We start from the raw sequence: 16,043 nt of genomic DNA, 5'->3' as shown, positions 1-16,043 counted from the left end.
ATATATATATATATATATATATATATATATATATATATATATATATAAAAAGAAAATATCCCCAGGGAATAGTTACTGTTACTTAGGCTACCAAAAAAGGGTATGTCACAAAATAAAGGAACAGAGACAGACAGCAAAAATGTCAAGGGATATGAGAACTCACTTCCATCTCCCTCCACATGACAAATACTGGAATGGGTTAGAATATTTTGCTACCCCTGTTTTCTATGATGGATGAACTCAAGGAAAAGTTGTAGACATGTAGAACATGAAACAGCATTAAATAACACAGTTTTAATCCTTTTGTCCAAAGACATTTAGTGAAATGAAGTGACACATAATTAACTAAAAGTAAAAAAAAATCTTCTAACTTAATGTGTGAAACAACTTAAGGAAAAAGGTCAAAGAGAGTTAATACTGCCTGTTTTTTTCTTTAAAAGGTGTGTACAATTACGAATATAAGCAAAAAAGTATACACCAGTTTCTCTATGTAACTAAAGGAATAAAGGGGAAAAGAATCAAAATCCTCATGAAGCAACTACTCACTAACTCCTTGCTGCTGGAGAGGAAACTTTGTTGAAACATTGTTGACATTGGAGTTTTGTACTTCCCCCTGAAATTTCTGACATTTGCCATTGTCAGAGACAGGCTACTGGCCTAGATAGAGCACTGATTCTATCTAGTAATAACATTCCCTATGTTCCTTTACAGATTTCTGACTGCTACCAAAAACAAATCTTACCCTACGCAGTCACAGCAGCTTTTTAGGATTTCAAAAGATAATCTACCAGCCCTGAGTCACACCAGTGGGGGGTATAATACCCTGAACCACAGGCTAAGTGCCAACCAAATATGGCTTTATACACATATGATTGATTTAATCAGAGAGGCCACAAGTAGGTGTTTTTCATTATTTGAATCTGCATGATGATATATTGCTATTACTTGTTATTTATATGTTTTTGAATTTTAATAATGGTTCCAGTGATACTTTATGAGTTTTAATGCTTACAAACAATGGAAGCATATACTGTACATACAGCTGCTTCATTCAGGTTTTAGAAAGGGCTTGTTTGCTCTGCAGAACCAGTTTCTAACTCGAAAGTGGATCAGCATCAGTTTGTGTCTGACACCTCAGGGAGGATTTCTAGATAACACAGCATAGTATTTTCCTACTCTAACAAAAAAACCTATCAAGGCCAATTTTAAAAGATCTTCCCCACTGTCACATTAGCTATGGTATGGTAGTTCTTGTCATGCTCATACTTCCAGGTTTTCATATGCAAGTACCTAAATTTAAGGAGAAAAATTAGAGACCTAAACTAGTAAGACCCAGACTGCTGTTAAGAGGGATTGAGCTGGGGAACGGCATCTTTTCTATCAAGAGGATTCTAACTAGTGACACTCCAATTTGAAACAGAGGAAAGAAAATCAGCATTACCCATCCATCACTGGCTCTATCAGCATACAGATGGGAACGCTGCTTTTTGTCTGTATAATTGCATGAACATGTCTCAGTAATTAGGTGAGAGCTCCTGCACATTCAGCATAAAATATCCAGGGTCTTCAACTGCAAGGTTTCCAGAATCTACCCTTTCACAACCTTGAAAGTTTTATGGTGAGAAAATGAAGGCAAATCAAAAATCTCTATTTGTGACATCTGTGACATCTCCTGTCCATGTCTGTAACACCATACATTACAAAATTACCAAGGAGTTTCTTGCTGTACCAATTTTTTCCATCTAGCCTTTATCAACTTTTCTTCTAGACTCTTTCTCTTTTTCCAGTAGATTCTGCAATTCCAACAATTGATCAAAGAAAGAGAAACCATCCAAAAACTTCTAAATCAAGTGAATCCAGTTCCACTTTCCTAAACAGAGATGAAGCATCCACAGCATAAACTCTGCAAATCTTGGTGTCATATCCTCTATAATATACATGTTGAAATGAAATAACTTCTAAGAATAAAGGTATGTGTAGAAATGAAGTTACTCTCAGTCAGTTACTCTGATTGCACGGACTGAGTAGCTGAGACTATTAATACAGATGGAAAAGGAAAAACATGGACATTAACTCATTGCTGTATTTTTATATTAAGAGGAACTAAATATCCTAAGCAGGATCACCAACTATACATTTTTTCAATATGAGATTCTAATAACAATCTTATCCCTCTCTGCTTTTTATTAGTGAACAATGACTATGAGAAAAAAAAAATTATGAGATGTACAGTGATCCACAGCTAACAGCTGAAGAGTAAATAGTGTTATAGTGTTTTTGTATAGGTATGATACCCAGCACAGTTTATATACAGTAGCAACTCAATAACTTCTGGACAAAGACATGTGGGGAAAGCAGAGGAAATTTAGAATATTTATGATATTAAAATACTTGTCATACTAAAATGCTTTCACTGTCTTTTCCTCTCTAGAGCTTTCAGCTGTCCAAGGAAGTTAGGAAGGGTCCTGGATTGAAGGATCCTGGGAAAGGATGAGGAAGATTCTAGTATTTTTCAATCTTATTTGTGATATTTCTGAATATGTACTGGGGAGGTTTTTTCCCCCACCGTGAAAAAGGATAGGCAGTCATCTGCAACCTACTCACTGCAAGGATTAAAAAATGAGCACTTGTAAGGCCTATGGCAAGAGAAGCAGTTCAAACGATAGAGAAGTGAAATAAAACAATCCACTGGAAAATCATTGCCTTTGATAAGTATTTTATTTTTCTTAAATGTTCTATTTTTTATTCGCAAACAAAATTAGGTTTTATTCACTGAAAAAAATTAGGTAAGTATTATACTTTAGGAAATAGAGTATCATATGGTGGTTTGTTATTTTTTGAAAATAATCTTGTTTTTTACTCTGCTAACTGGTTATGTTAGTGTAGTCAGGCACAGATTTACTTAAAACAGTCACATTCCTCCAAACATCCAAGTTCTTCTGTTTGCAATACCACCATTAACAGTACCTGCCAAAGCTTGACAAAGTGTCTTAGGGATATGCCCCTTGGTGCTGGTATTACAAGAAAGACTTAAACATATGGTATTGCACTAACATATTAAGCTTTTAGGTAGCATTACTGAACCAATGACTAAAGTTTCTGTCATGTTTTGAAAACATAGTGGCATAAAATTCCAAACACCCTCCAGTGCTGGTTTATTGTGATCTGATTAGCACCTGCTTGCCTGCACTAATCCAACTTCAAACATAAACGTGTGTTTTCCCTGCTATCATTAGACCACACATTAGAGTCTCACCAATGCAGAATCCTAGGGTTTAAGCCTGCATTTTTTCATTAAAGAAACAAGTTTTTCTAGATCAGCTCTGCAAATTAGGGCAAGTCATACAGAGACACTAGTGGACTGTGATATTACTCAATTTCTGTGCAAAGAAACTGAAAGGGTGGTCTTAAAATATAACTGTAAATGAAAAAAAAAGCATCTATGTGCATCAACTATTTCAACCACCACAGAAAAATGTTCAGAAAAATTACTCTAAATAAGCCAACCAAGATTTGAACACATTATGTAAAGTACCTACAAACAGGATGGGATTGCTAAATTTCATTTGTGGATTTTTTTTTTTTTTAAATATAGCTTTAATTTATCTGCTTTTCTCTTACTAATCTCACACTGAGAATAAGGATCATGGAACACTTTAACTCAGCCTTGACTGAGGCTCTACTGAACTATTTTTCCCAGTAGATACAGACCGAAAACTTTATATTTTTTCTTGGGAAAAGAGTACAGTGGCATTATGCATTCATGTTACTTCAGCTATACTTTGTCATGGAGGTAGTCCTTCAAAAATATCTGATTACTTAAATTAAGAAATCTGCATTTAGATTAGGCCTTGATGTTTCCCTTGGTGCTCCATAATTCTTTTAGCAACAATCTATGCTGGTTTTCCCTTGAAAATAACATACCTGTGAATATATTTTAGCTACCTTTTCCACTTAAAAACCTGCCAACTTTTCAGCACAAGTGTGCTGGTTTTGGCTGGGGTAGAATTTATTTTCTTCACAGACTTCTTGCCTCTGTTTCAGTGTGTGGTGCAGCTCAAGGAAGCTGGGGTGCATGTGAAGTTGGGAGGAGACATAGGTGACCCAAGCTGACCATAAGGGATATTCCAGAACACATGGCATCTGCTTAGTATATAAAGTGGGGAGAAGAAGAAGGAAGGGGGGGACATTTCGAACAATGATGTTTGTCTTTCCAAGTCACTGTTACGTGTGATGGGGCCCTGCTCTCCTGGGGATGGCTGAACACCTGCCTTACCGTGGGGAGTAGTGAATAAATGACTGAATTCCTTCTTGTGTGTGCAGCTCTTGCTTTCACTATTAAACTGCTTTTATCTCAACCTATGAGTTTTCCAGCTTTTACCCTTCTGATTCTCTCCCCAGTCTTGCTGGTAGGGGAGTGAGTAAGCAGTTGTGTGGGTCTTGGCTGCAGGCTGAGGTTAAACCACAGCAACAAATAAGAGCTTGGACTGGTAGAATATACTTATGAAATTCTCAACATGTTTTTGACTTCTATATTAGATTCATATTCAGTACTGTACAGGCAATCAAATGGTTATCAAAAGTAATGTCTAAATGGCATGTAAAGATGCCTGTTGCATATACATTAGTAATAAATAATTACCAATGTTTTTTGGAATTCTGATCATATAATTCTATATTTCTTTGCTATCATCACACAAAAATTATTAAAAATATTTCCATTTGCATATCTTTGACACACATTTACCAGAACTTGTCTTATCAAGTTCAGTCATGTAGAATGGTAATATGTACATTCTCAGTTAATTTCACTAGTTAGAACTATGCTTTCTTTTTCTGGTCACTGTTACGTGAAGAGAGGGCATTCAAGTATCTACAGAGTGGGTTCTTCAGTAGTCAGGTGTTTTCAGCTTAGACTTCCCACCAAGCACATTGTAAATTATTAAAGAAATTCTTCACACATGCAAAAACCATTTCCTAGGAACAGGATATTAAACTAGCTTAGCAACAAATGAGGCTTTGATACAAACTGGTCTGGGGCCACTCGTGAACCAGGTCTCCAGCTATCTTGATTCTCTATTGGACATTTAGCTGTATCCCAAAACCACGGAGCAAACTAGAAAAACTTTTTAATCCCTTAACGGGAAATGGACTGAAAGGCTACTGCTGGCCAGTATTAAGGCAGATGAGTAGAAATGCAGTAAGGAAAAGCTTGGGCTAAACCTTTCACTTGCAATATGTACCTATAAATACAAAATGAATAGGGGGTTACTCTGTAAGGATCAAAATACAGACAGCTGGCTCTTGCAGTCCTCACCCACACAGGGTGAGAAAAATTCTCCCTGTACTTAGTTGTCTGACAGCTTTTTTTTTCAGTTTCTATGGTTTAAAAGTTTGCAGAAAAAGGCTTCCACAGATTCTTCGAGGCTACTCTTTCTTTTTGTCCAACGCAGTTTGAAAGGCAACTCCCATTCTGTTTATACTTATACAACATGTGATTATTGTGATTTTTTGAGCTCTGATACTTTGGTAGGTACTGGAAGAAGCAAGAAAGAAGGTATTAGTGATGTCTCAGATGGCTTACAATTGCCACCATGAATCCTGTGTTCCTTCTAGAAACTAAACTGAAATTACTCCTTCAATGAGATATTGTTCAAAAGACTGCTTACCACAGCCGAAGGATATAAGATACGATTCTGTGTTATATTGTTTGGCTCTAGTCAGGAAAGTCTAAAGTACTCTTTAAAATCTGGATGATGAAGTGGGTGAATTTAATGAAAAGATATTTAGGTAGTCCTGAACGCAAAATAGGAGACAATGACAGACAAGATACAGAACAAGGACAAGAGAAATATTAAAAAGGCTGCAGATGCAGACTAGGGGACAGCCAAGGAACAAATGAAAAGCAAGAAGTTTGTCAAGAACAGAAAAATATCACAGTGGAAAAAAGTGACTAGTAGAGGGCAGTAAAAGGAGATGCTTGACAAAAATCAGTAGGAGAATGCTACCATTAGAATGACAATCTTGCCTCAGAGAAAATACTAAGAAAGGTAGGAACATATTTCATTAAATGGTTCAGCAATGTGATATTAACAGTAAAATGAGTTTGAGAAACAATGGAATTGGAGAACACAAATAGAATATACGTAGAGGGGTCCAAAGAATAAAGATCAGTCCAGACTTGAAGAGAAAATAATTGATAAAAATGTAAAATGACTTCTAATAAGCAAAGGAAAGATTGGAATGGAGAAACTTACAAAGTAAGCAACAGAGAAGAGAAGGAAAAAAACTGGAAAGCAGGTTCTAATTAAAACCAGGTAACATGCAGAGCTTGTACTTTAGTGTTTTAAATTACTTTTTTATGAGCTTGAAATGAAATGTTTGTGCATGTCCAGTACTTAAATTTCAAACCAAATGGGAAGTATTTTCATGTTGCTGTATGAAAAACATATCCTTTAGCCTAAAAATACTGTGGTGATGCTCTATAGTTGTTCCTCTTTTGATTTCTTTAAACCAATTTAATAACCACAGAATCACACAATATCCTGAGTTGGAAGAGATCCACAAGGATTATTGAAGTCTGACTCCTGGCCCTTCACAAGACAGTCCCAAGAAAATCATGTTGAATTCAAAATGATAAGGCAATACAAATCTCTGAATATAATGTTGCTACAATATGCCTGGAAAGTGACACTCACATTAACATTAATATTGTGAGAAACACTTCTAGTAACTTCTTGTTAGTCTATCAGTTGGATAGCCAGCACATTACACTGATGAGAGAATTAGCACATTCATAAACTTTGGACTGTCCAGAGCACTTGCTGCTAAATGTGCAGCCAGATAAAATTTTTAATTACAGAGACATAAATTTTTAAATTTTTCAAAAACTTGGTTTCATTAATTCTGCTCACAGACAAATTGTTAGCAGTGGAATTTAAAAACCTTGCTAAAATAATAAGATATGTGAAAGTCTTTTCTAGATGTTAGGTTGTATGAAGTGACTGAAATCTTACTGTCTCAAGTAACTATACATAAGGCAAAAAGCTTATGTATAGCAGATTATGCTTACTGCAGAGTATTGATAAATAAATTAATAGGAATTTAGGAAAAAAAAGTCCCTCAGGCATAAAATCATACTGCCTAACATGACCACCACTTTCAATGAAATCTGCATGCAAAACTAATGACAAAGAGAAAATAATGGCCTTGTTACTTCATCAGTATCTCTGAGTGATAACAAGCAATGTATTTTATTTCATCTTTTCCAATGACTAGCCATAAGAACTGATTTATTTTGCCTATTTTTGCATTGAGGTAATTTAGGCTATTATACTAACTTAAGATCTTTCCCAGAGTGGGAAGATTCATTTCTTCTATTAAGTTTGGTTTTGATTTAGAGTATAACATCTTCACTGTTGAGCAACTTTGGAGGTATTTTATACATGCATCAAGCTAATGAAGTTGTTTCTGAGGAAATCTAAAATCCTAGACAATAATCAAAATGTTTGAAGACCCTGTAAATGCAAGTACAAAAAGATTTGGCTCCCTTCAAGAAATACTCAGCAAACATTATGAATACATTTGTGTTATTACTTATAATTATTCCACATTTTTAATCCTGCTTTTTCAATAAACATTAAATATCTGTGTTCCATGTTCTCTAGTATTTTGTAAACAGTCTGTGCCTTTCAGCGTTGAAGTTCTGCTTATTTTGTCTTCCTGTTGACTTTATTTTCCCGTCTTGTTCACAGGAGCCTCTTGCAATCACTTTAAAAGTGTTGAAATTACCAGATTCCATGGTTGGGTTTTCAATATGTTAAGAAGTCAGAACTAGACATGGTGGTATGCTGTAACTACTATTCCTCAGGTTTTGGATGAAAAAGCAAGACTGGTTTTCAAATATGCTAAGCATTTTTAACTTCAGTCATCAGTGTGTAGTAGCTCTCAGCCTTACTAACTGAAGGTATTCCAAAATGAAGTTCACAAAAAACAGTGATCTTAGGAACTTGCTTTGAAAGGGGCTACACAGCAAGCTATACAACATATGACAACATACCCCTGGAATGAGGGAACCCATCTTGGGGTTTATTTCTATCTGAATTGGTACATATGTTCTGATAATGTCCTTATCAACATGATTTTAAGGCTTTCTCAAAGATCTGTTCAGCAAATTCCAAAGAAGCCATATCTCTTCCTCTTTGTTCTCTTTAGTCCCACAACATTAAGAGCTGCTGACTTTTTTTCTTCAGATTTTATTAATTCATACCTTATAATGCCTGAGAAGGTTTGCTACTTTGCAAAAAGCATGGAGCACTCATTTCCCTGGAACAGGGTTCAGCTTGCTCCCCAGGTAAATCCTTTGCACTTTCAGCTCCTCAAAGTCCTAAACTGAGGATTTAACCTTGAATACAGATTTTAGGTCTTACCTATTTTCAGTGAAACTTTGAATTTATCTATCTTAATTCTCATGTTTGCTACTTTCCCACACAATATAAGTAATAATTTCAAAAACTGTTTCATTGCTTAAAACACACTTTCTTCAGTACTTAGGCTCTTAAGCCAATACCATCCTGTTCCTTTTTCACATCACATTCTGAATGCCACAGATACATTTGTATTTCCCTGCGCACATCCTCCCTGGAGATCTTTTGATGTTCTAAAATTAAATTAATTGTGCATAGACCAAATAAAATAATTCTAGCCTACCCAAGTTGGCAGTGCCATACTCAGGTCCTTGATTTGCAATTCAACCATCTTTTTCTTTGACAGACTCAGAAGTCATTTGAAAGAAAATCATACTTCTGTCTGCAACCAAACAGAAAGCAGTAACCTTGACACACAATGTTTTGAAGAAACTTTTGAGCTTACCTGCAATGCACAACCATAGGTCCGGCATCAGGTGGGTTGCAAGTCTTGACTCGTCGCAGGAAAGCTAAGAATGGTGTTGGGTGTTCTGGGACACCATGGTCAGGCCAGGCAGTGAACTGGAATTGCCTCACTTCCCTTTTCTCACTTGAGCCATTCTACGAAATTTAAAAGTTTCATGACAAAACTGCCACTTGAGATGGTATTGGCACTTTTCAATGAAACAATTGCAGAAACATATACACCAGTGAAAATTATTTAAATAGTATTCAGAGCCAGAAAGAAAAAGAACTCAGGCTATGGAGAAAAATCCAAATTACAGATTCAAACAATGTAAGATCATTAACTGTAATGTACACTTGTGGACCACAAGTGCCAGCGACTTAGTATTCAGGTTTTTCATGGTGACAGCTCTGCATTAACTTACAAAACTTCATGTTATAAGGAAAATGTAGAAGTCTCAATGTTCAGTGCTGTTAGAAGGAAACAAGGGAGAAAAGTGAAAGGAGGGGAAGGGGAGAAAGGGAGTAAGAAGTAAGGGGAAAAGGCACGCAGGGAAGGCAGGGAAGGCAGGGAAGGCAGGAAGCAGAAGGAAGAAGGAGGACAAGGTGACAGGAGGGAGATAGGTGATAGGAAGGAAGGGATGGGAGGGGAGTGAAAAAATAGCCAGCCTTTCAACTTAAAAGTATATAGTAAGCATATGTAAGTATATATACCTTGTAAAGTGCAAATGTACGAACACAGTAGGTTGCCAATTCAACAGTGTCTAGAAGGGTCACTTGGATTAGTCCATAAGTTTCTGTGCCTCTGCTTGGCCAGTATTGATCACACTTCACCTGCAGTGAAAAAAGTTAACATTTAATACATTTAATGCTGAAATTTACTACATATCTGAGTGTATATCACCATAGGTTTTAAAAGTATGTGGAGATAGAATGGCCAACTTCCAACACAAGAAATTTATTTTATCATCCACAAGAACTGCTCGTCTGGTAGTAGTTTATGTAATGTCTTCTTCCATAATGGGTGAGTTCAGTAGGACAGATAATAGGGAAATGCTAGTAAGCATAGATACAATGCAGAAAAAAATAATTTAAAGTAGCTTAAAATATGACCTATATCTTCACCTTTCACAGTCCAGAATTTAGTAACAGTACTAATCCCTTTGACATAGATGGAACTTTTTTTAACATCTGCCATATTTTACATTAGTCCCCAAACTTATAAAATATTGCTTGGATGTTAATATTTATTATCTATAGAAATAGCTCAGTAGAAACATGGATTTTTTAGAAATAATTTCAGTACACTGATAAATGAAAGGGCATCATATTAAGTGGACTGTGAGAAAAAAAATTCCTTCTGAGATCAGTGTTCATCAGAAAAGAAGCATATAATGAAATTGGGTCCACAGGCATTTAAAAAAACATGGTTTGGTGTTTAAAAATTTTAAAATTTTAATAAACACAGAACATTTCATTCAGAGGAATCTTCATTTTAAAGTTCCATAGTTTAGAATATTAAAAATGCAATAATTCTGTATACGATGACACGTAAGAGAACCATATTTTTATCATCATTTCTAAGGCTCAATAATTTGTTACAGTTAAAAAGGGTATTTACAATGAAAGCTGTTAAGAAAATAGAAATGATGAACCCCTAAACCCATCAGAAAATGCAGTACAAAGCAGTATGGAGGTCACGTAACTAAAAACATTTTACTTTCAGTGGCTGATAGGTGAAACTGAGACAGTCAATCTCTATTCTATTTATAACAATACATTCTTACCAATTAGCCCTGCCTACAGTACAGAAAAGAAGTTTAAACTGGGTCCAGTAATAACATTATTTTTTTTAATAAATGTCTTCATTAATCACTCTAAGCCAGATTCATACCAAATTCAATGAGAAGATAATAAATGTAAAAAACATCAAAGGCAGAATATTGCACAATATTCCCAGAAAAAAAAGTGAATTGTCATGCTAATCCACGAGAAAAACTGATTATTTCCCGAAAATGGAAAATTAAGATATGCATCTTTGAAACTCATGTGTTCTCCAGGTTTTTCATTCTACACAGTACTTATTGAAAAAAGACTTGGTATGCTTTCCAACTCTCCAGTCCCAAATAGCTTTTGCTCACAGATCATTTTATTTTGAGGCTCAGAGGTCACAGATCATTAACGGTTCACAAATCAGAGTCTCAGAAGAAGTAATCTAGATAGAGAGGAAAAAAAATTCTAGCCACTGAAGCAGGTGATAAGAATTCATTAGTGGCAAAATAAAGGGAAGCAATTTTTTACAGGAAATGATAGTTTAATTTATAGATAGGGAATTGCAACAAAGTAACTAAAAATGTTTACTGATACTGCACTGTTAAAAAATGGGATTCATAGCAAAAAAATTCTCTTATTAAGAGGAATTAATGACTTACTTGTGTCATTTATTGAAAGAGTAAGTATTGCAAATAGTTCACAAATATCGGTGATTTATTTGCAAGTTTCCTAGTACTTGCCCCCTTGGTCTTCATAAACCAAACTAAAAAGCACGTTTTCAATTGAGACATTTAAATATAATTACAGTAAATCTAGTTTCACTTTATCATTAATATAGAAACAATGCAACATGTCTATATTGGTTACCTGTATTTTAAATGAACAGGTTGTGGTTTGTTGTTTATTAATTCCCATAGAATGACATATTTTTTCATGGAAAATGTTGATACATAGTAACTGTAATTTGTAATCTTAGGAGCTATAGGTTTAGTATAAACCTCTAAATAAACCTGTTTTTTTTTGAAGGTTTTTTAATTAATAAAAACTTATTTTTAATTAAAACACAGAAGAAAAGTGTAGCTGTGCCTTTGCATGCCTAAATACGTAGTTCTTTTCTTCACCCTGCAGTTCTCACATATAAATTGTATGCTCATAGAAGCAGTACCAGGTTCCAGAAAGCATTCCTGAAAAATTAACCAGCTTGCAGTTTGCTAACAACAAAATCTGACCATCTTGAAAAGGACAGAAAATGTTTGTTTTATTTTTATTTTGTAGAGTAATCTAAAGTTAAGAATATACTTGGACTTAGAAGGCTATAGACAACCTCTTTTCAGTTAGGCTGGGGAAAAATAAATGTGTGTTCTCCTTTAGGTGCAGATTTTGTTTGAGGTTTTTTAATGTACTAGTTTATCTAACATAAACTGCAATTATGGTATAATTTTTCTAAAATACTTTCTGTGAGAGCTACATGATGCAGAGGACTGCTGCTGGAAGCAGCCACTAAGTGTTCAATAAGAAACTCAATTCGAAGAGTAGTATATATATTATTTGAAAGTGGAAACTGATGAAAATAGGTATCAATACTTTTAGAAAGAAAACCTGATTTCAGGTTGATGTGGATTTGACCTTCTGGAAGAGCACAAGAAGCATAAGTGGATTGAACTGCACCTTTTGTCCCTTTTGCCTATTGATTTTTCTCAGAATAAGAGGTCTTCTTCAGACATGTGTCCTTATGTGTCTCCTACACTCTTTTGCTCTGTGATCATAAACCTTATATTCCCAATACTCCTAACAATTTAGAGTCCAATTTATCTTTGTGAGAGATCAAACAATGTTTTCTATTGGACTACGCTGGCAGCAGAGGACCAGATAATACAAGTTAATTGGTAAGACACTACTTTCTGAGACAGAGTTCTTTTCAAATATTTTATTCCATATTCAGATCCCAGTCTTCAGCTCTCGAAGTGGGAGAGGTTACATATTCTATGTTCTTTTCAGAAAAAAATTCTCAACCTCCTTGAGTCATCCAAAATTTAACACTAAATGTCAACAAGACAGTTTTGAAATTTTTTGCCAAATGTGTTCTTGCTTTAGCTTTTTGGTCTGTGTTTAATTTCTCTGTAGTAAGGGCCATTTCTTCCTTGTTTGTGTAAATTGTTTGGAAAAAAAATTAACGTGGCAAAGCATGGTGATGATAATACTAGCCCTCCCCAGACATACAATTACAGTGTTTTTAATAGTTTTTTTCTAATATACCTTTGATGAGTCCTCACCTCATAGTCCTCATCTTTCTCTTATCCATGTAGCTCCAAGTTCTAAGTGTTGCTCTTTTCCCTGGCAGACTATATTCACCTGCACCCAATGAGAGTTTTTCTGTGCCACTAACTGTACATGAGAACAGCTTATACCAGTAATTATCTAATGTTCTCTTGCCTGCCCCCAAAGATGGCAAGATGAATGAAGCAGACACGAGTGTGAAATAATTCACTGGTGATTTAAAAGAGTGTTTTTTTAAGAGAAATTAAATTAGAAGTACTGACAAGCATGCCTTTTACTACTATTTCGCTATCTCATGATCATAAGTTGCACACTGCCAAAACCACTACATACAACATCAGAGCAGCTCTCAAAAAACTAATAAGTTATATTAAGAAATCTTTTTAAGTACCACACTAGTAGATGTAACTATAATGTATAAGTAGTGATAGGCACATTCTCTTAATCTGCCTCTCAAACATACACATATTTTCTTTCTTTACATTTCTTCCATTCAGAGCATGCAAATCCTTGCTCTTCATGGAAGCACAAGTATTCACTGAAAGCAAAGCTGTAAGAAAATGTAAATGCTTCCTTTTCCATTAAAAATGAGAAGCTTGAGACATTTCCAGACTTGAAGGGTTTCAGCTACAGAGTCCCTAATATTCCTGGATATTCACACTTCAGCAAGTCATAGACACTAGAGAACGTGACGCTATGCATCAACAGAGCTGAAGGAAGTGTATTTCCATATGAACATATGAATACAAAAATTCCTGACATTCAAGGGTAGAGAAATAATTTTCTAGTATAAAGTTCCGTCATTCAGGCTGAAAAGCTACTTCAGGTGATTCTTATCACATGAACCAGCTGTTACAGGCTATCTAAGATTGTAAGGACAAAACACAGATCAGGAAAGAGACAGTAAACTAGTATCAGGCAGACACATATGGCACATTCTTTGCTAAGAAGAGCAAATTAGGAACAGAATTATGCTGCATCTAGAACACAAAATATCAGTAGTACGTAACAAATTTCTTGCACTGGTTTTCTTACTAAAATAAGCCTTTTGCAGTCAAAAATTTCGATAGTATTTTCAGATGATCTTCCTTCACTTAAGGAAGAAGAATAAAGTGTCTCTCAAATGATGTTGAATGGTAATAATAACTATGCAATAAGAATGGTAGAGCCAGTTGTTGGTGATGGAGCCTATCTCAAACCCTATCAGGCTAGTTTACTGCCTCAGACATTTCAGCTAATGTTCTGTCTCCAAACGGATGTTACTCTGAAGCCATTTCCTTTTTTGCAACAATGCCTTGCCACCTAAAGATTAGGCTGATTTGACTCTAAAGCTCAGAGACACTGACAATAGTATTTGAGATTATAAAGCAAAGATAAAAAAATAAAATCAGAATATAAAACCACATTTTTAGATCTTATTTGAAAAAGATTTGCTCTAGTGTCACTCTCTGACTTCAGTCTAAGTCTAAATGAAGATTAAAATATAAACTCATAATGATAAGTAAGTTTTAGATTTTGGTCTTAATTACAGTAGTCACGAAAAAAAGTTATAAGCAGAATTTGGAGGCAACATAAATGAACCATAGACTAATCAATTCACAGCAAACTTTAGTCCTCTACGAAGGCTTCAAATCCACCCTCAGTACACCCCTACTTTCTGAAATTTCTGAGATACGATTAGTAGGCTAAAAGTTAATATTGACACATAATTGATAAATTAAAGAGATTATCCCCAAACTGTTTCAATTCTGATCCTTATGAAAGAGTGTGGTATGGTCATTTAAACAAAAGGAAACAGATATTGAAAGGAATCTTGGGCATATTTAAAAGTGTTCTCTATCTCAATTTTTATCTTCATCTATACAAGCAAGGTACAGTTCAAAACTGTATTGCTGATATCAATGTGAGATGCCCTTTTTGAGCTCTTTCTAACAGCAGGGAAGCCATGGTTTTAATGAACTCATTTTGAAGGATGAGTCTGTCAAACAGTTAAGTTCAGCAAGATTTTCCAAAAAGGTCTTGAAAAGGTTTAAATGAATGGACTGACTGGAAAAGTGAATGTGCTGACTGCTTTTTGTTTCATCCTCTTGTACTCAAGGCTGATCACTGTGTGCAGCCTGAATAATCCTTTCACTGAATAAGATATTAGAGGATGAAGAACATATTGAACAATTCCAATTCAGCCTGCTATTCAAGTGCTTTAACAAAGATCTAGTATTTTCCATAAAAGAGAGATATCTCTAAGCTGATATGAGTATTATATAAAATATCAATGAAACAAAAGGATCAAAAGAAAGAAACAATAGATCAAAAAAATTCTATTATTCTGGTTTTGGTTCACTTAGAACAAATACAAGGAAAGGCACATTGGAAAGCATTTCAGGGATCTAGAGGTCTTATTCTGGATTTTGATTCTTGAATGGAACTTCAAGTCATGGTGAGCTTTCTATAGCTATTTTAATACACAGATAAAATTCTTAATCTCATAAATGTATTTCATACAGTTCCTGTTACATTAACCAGAAAATTACCCTAGCAAAAGCATTGAATACCAACCTCATACCCAGCTGCATCCATTAACTTTCTTAGAACATAGGGCAAGCTCTATAAATGATGCAAAGTATGAATCATAATATTCTCTTTCAGAGATACCTGTTGGAAGAACTTAAATTTTCATGATTTATTGCTTGCCAGAAAGGAGAACTGGCCTTGAGTTTTTCACCATAATCTGCCAGACAAGGAAAAGTAGGATTATTTTTTGATAAACAATACTAAAATCACTCATGGACGTTTTCAAGCCTCAAACTGCTTGACAGGATACCGTGCCCTGAAGTAACACAGTACAATGCTAAACCAAACATGAACTAATCATGTGTCCAGAGAAGGGCCGCAAAGATGCTGAAGGGTCTCAAACAAAAGTCCTATGAAGAGTGGCTGAGGATACAATGGCTGTTCAGTCTGGAGAAAAGAAGGTTCAGGGGGTACCTTGTTGTGCTCTAGAACTACCTCTAGAAAGGAGGTTGTGGTGAGGTAGGGGTCGATCTGTTTTTTCAGGCAACCAGGAACAGGACAAGAGGAAATGGTGTCAAACTGCACCAGGGGAGGTTCAAGTTGTGTATCAGA

At 35.2% G+C, this 16,043-nt stretch overlaps 1 protein-coding gene across 50 annotated transcripts in view; it reads right to left on the bottom strand.

Moving 5' to 3' along the window:
- The window catches only part of PTPRD (protein tyrosine phosphatase receptor type D), a 1,187,501-nt gene that overhangs the window by 25,631 nt on the left and 1,145,827 nt on the right, over positions 1-16,043 (bottom strand). For all 50 annotated transcript variants that reach the window (XM_042012906.1, XM_042012907.1, XM_042012909.1 and 47 more), the window contains 2 exons: positions 9,585-9,704; positions 8,872-9,026 (listed from right to left, as the gene is read on the bottom strand). In XM_042012906.1, the coding sequence (XP_041868840.1) occupies positions 8,872-9,026; positions 9,585-9,704 (275 nt within the window). The remainder of the gene's footprint in view (positions 1-8,871; positions 9,027-9,584; positions 9,705-16,043) is intronic.

This window comes from Corvus kubaryi, unplaced genomic scaffold (assembly GCF_017639235.1).
Source record: "Corvus kubaryi isolate FWS band 111438036 unplaced genomic scaffold, C.kubaryi_AGA036_p1.0 split1-37296, whole genome shotgun sequence".
NCBI lineage: Eukaryota > Metazoa > Chordata > Aves > Passeriformes > Corvidae > Corvus > Corvus kubaryi.
Note: the sequence above shows the minus strand (reverse complement) of the source record. Positions and strands in the feature narration are given on the sequence as shown.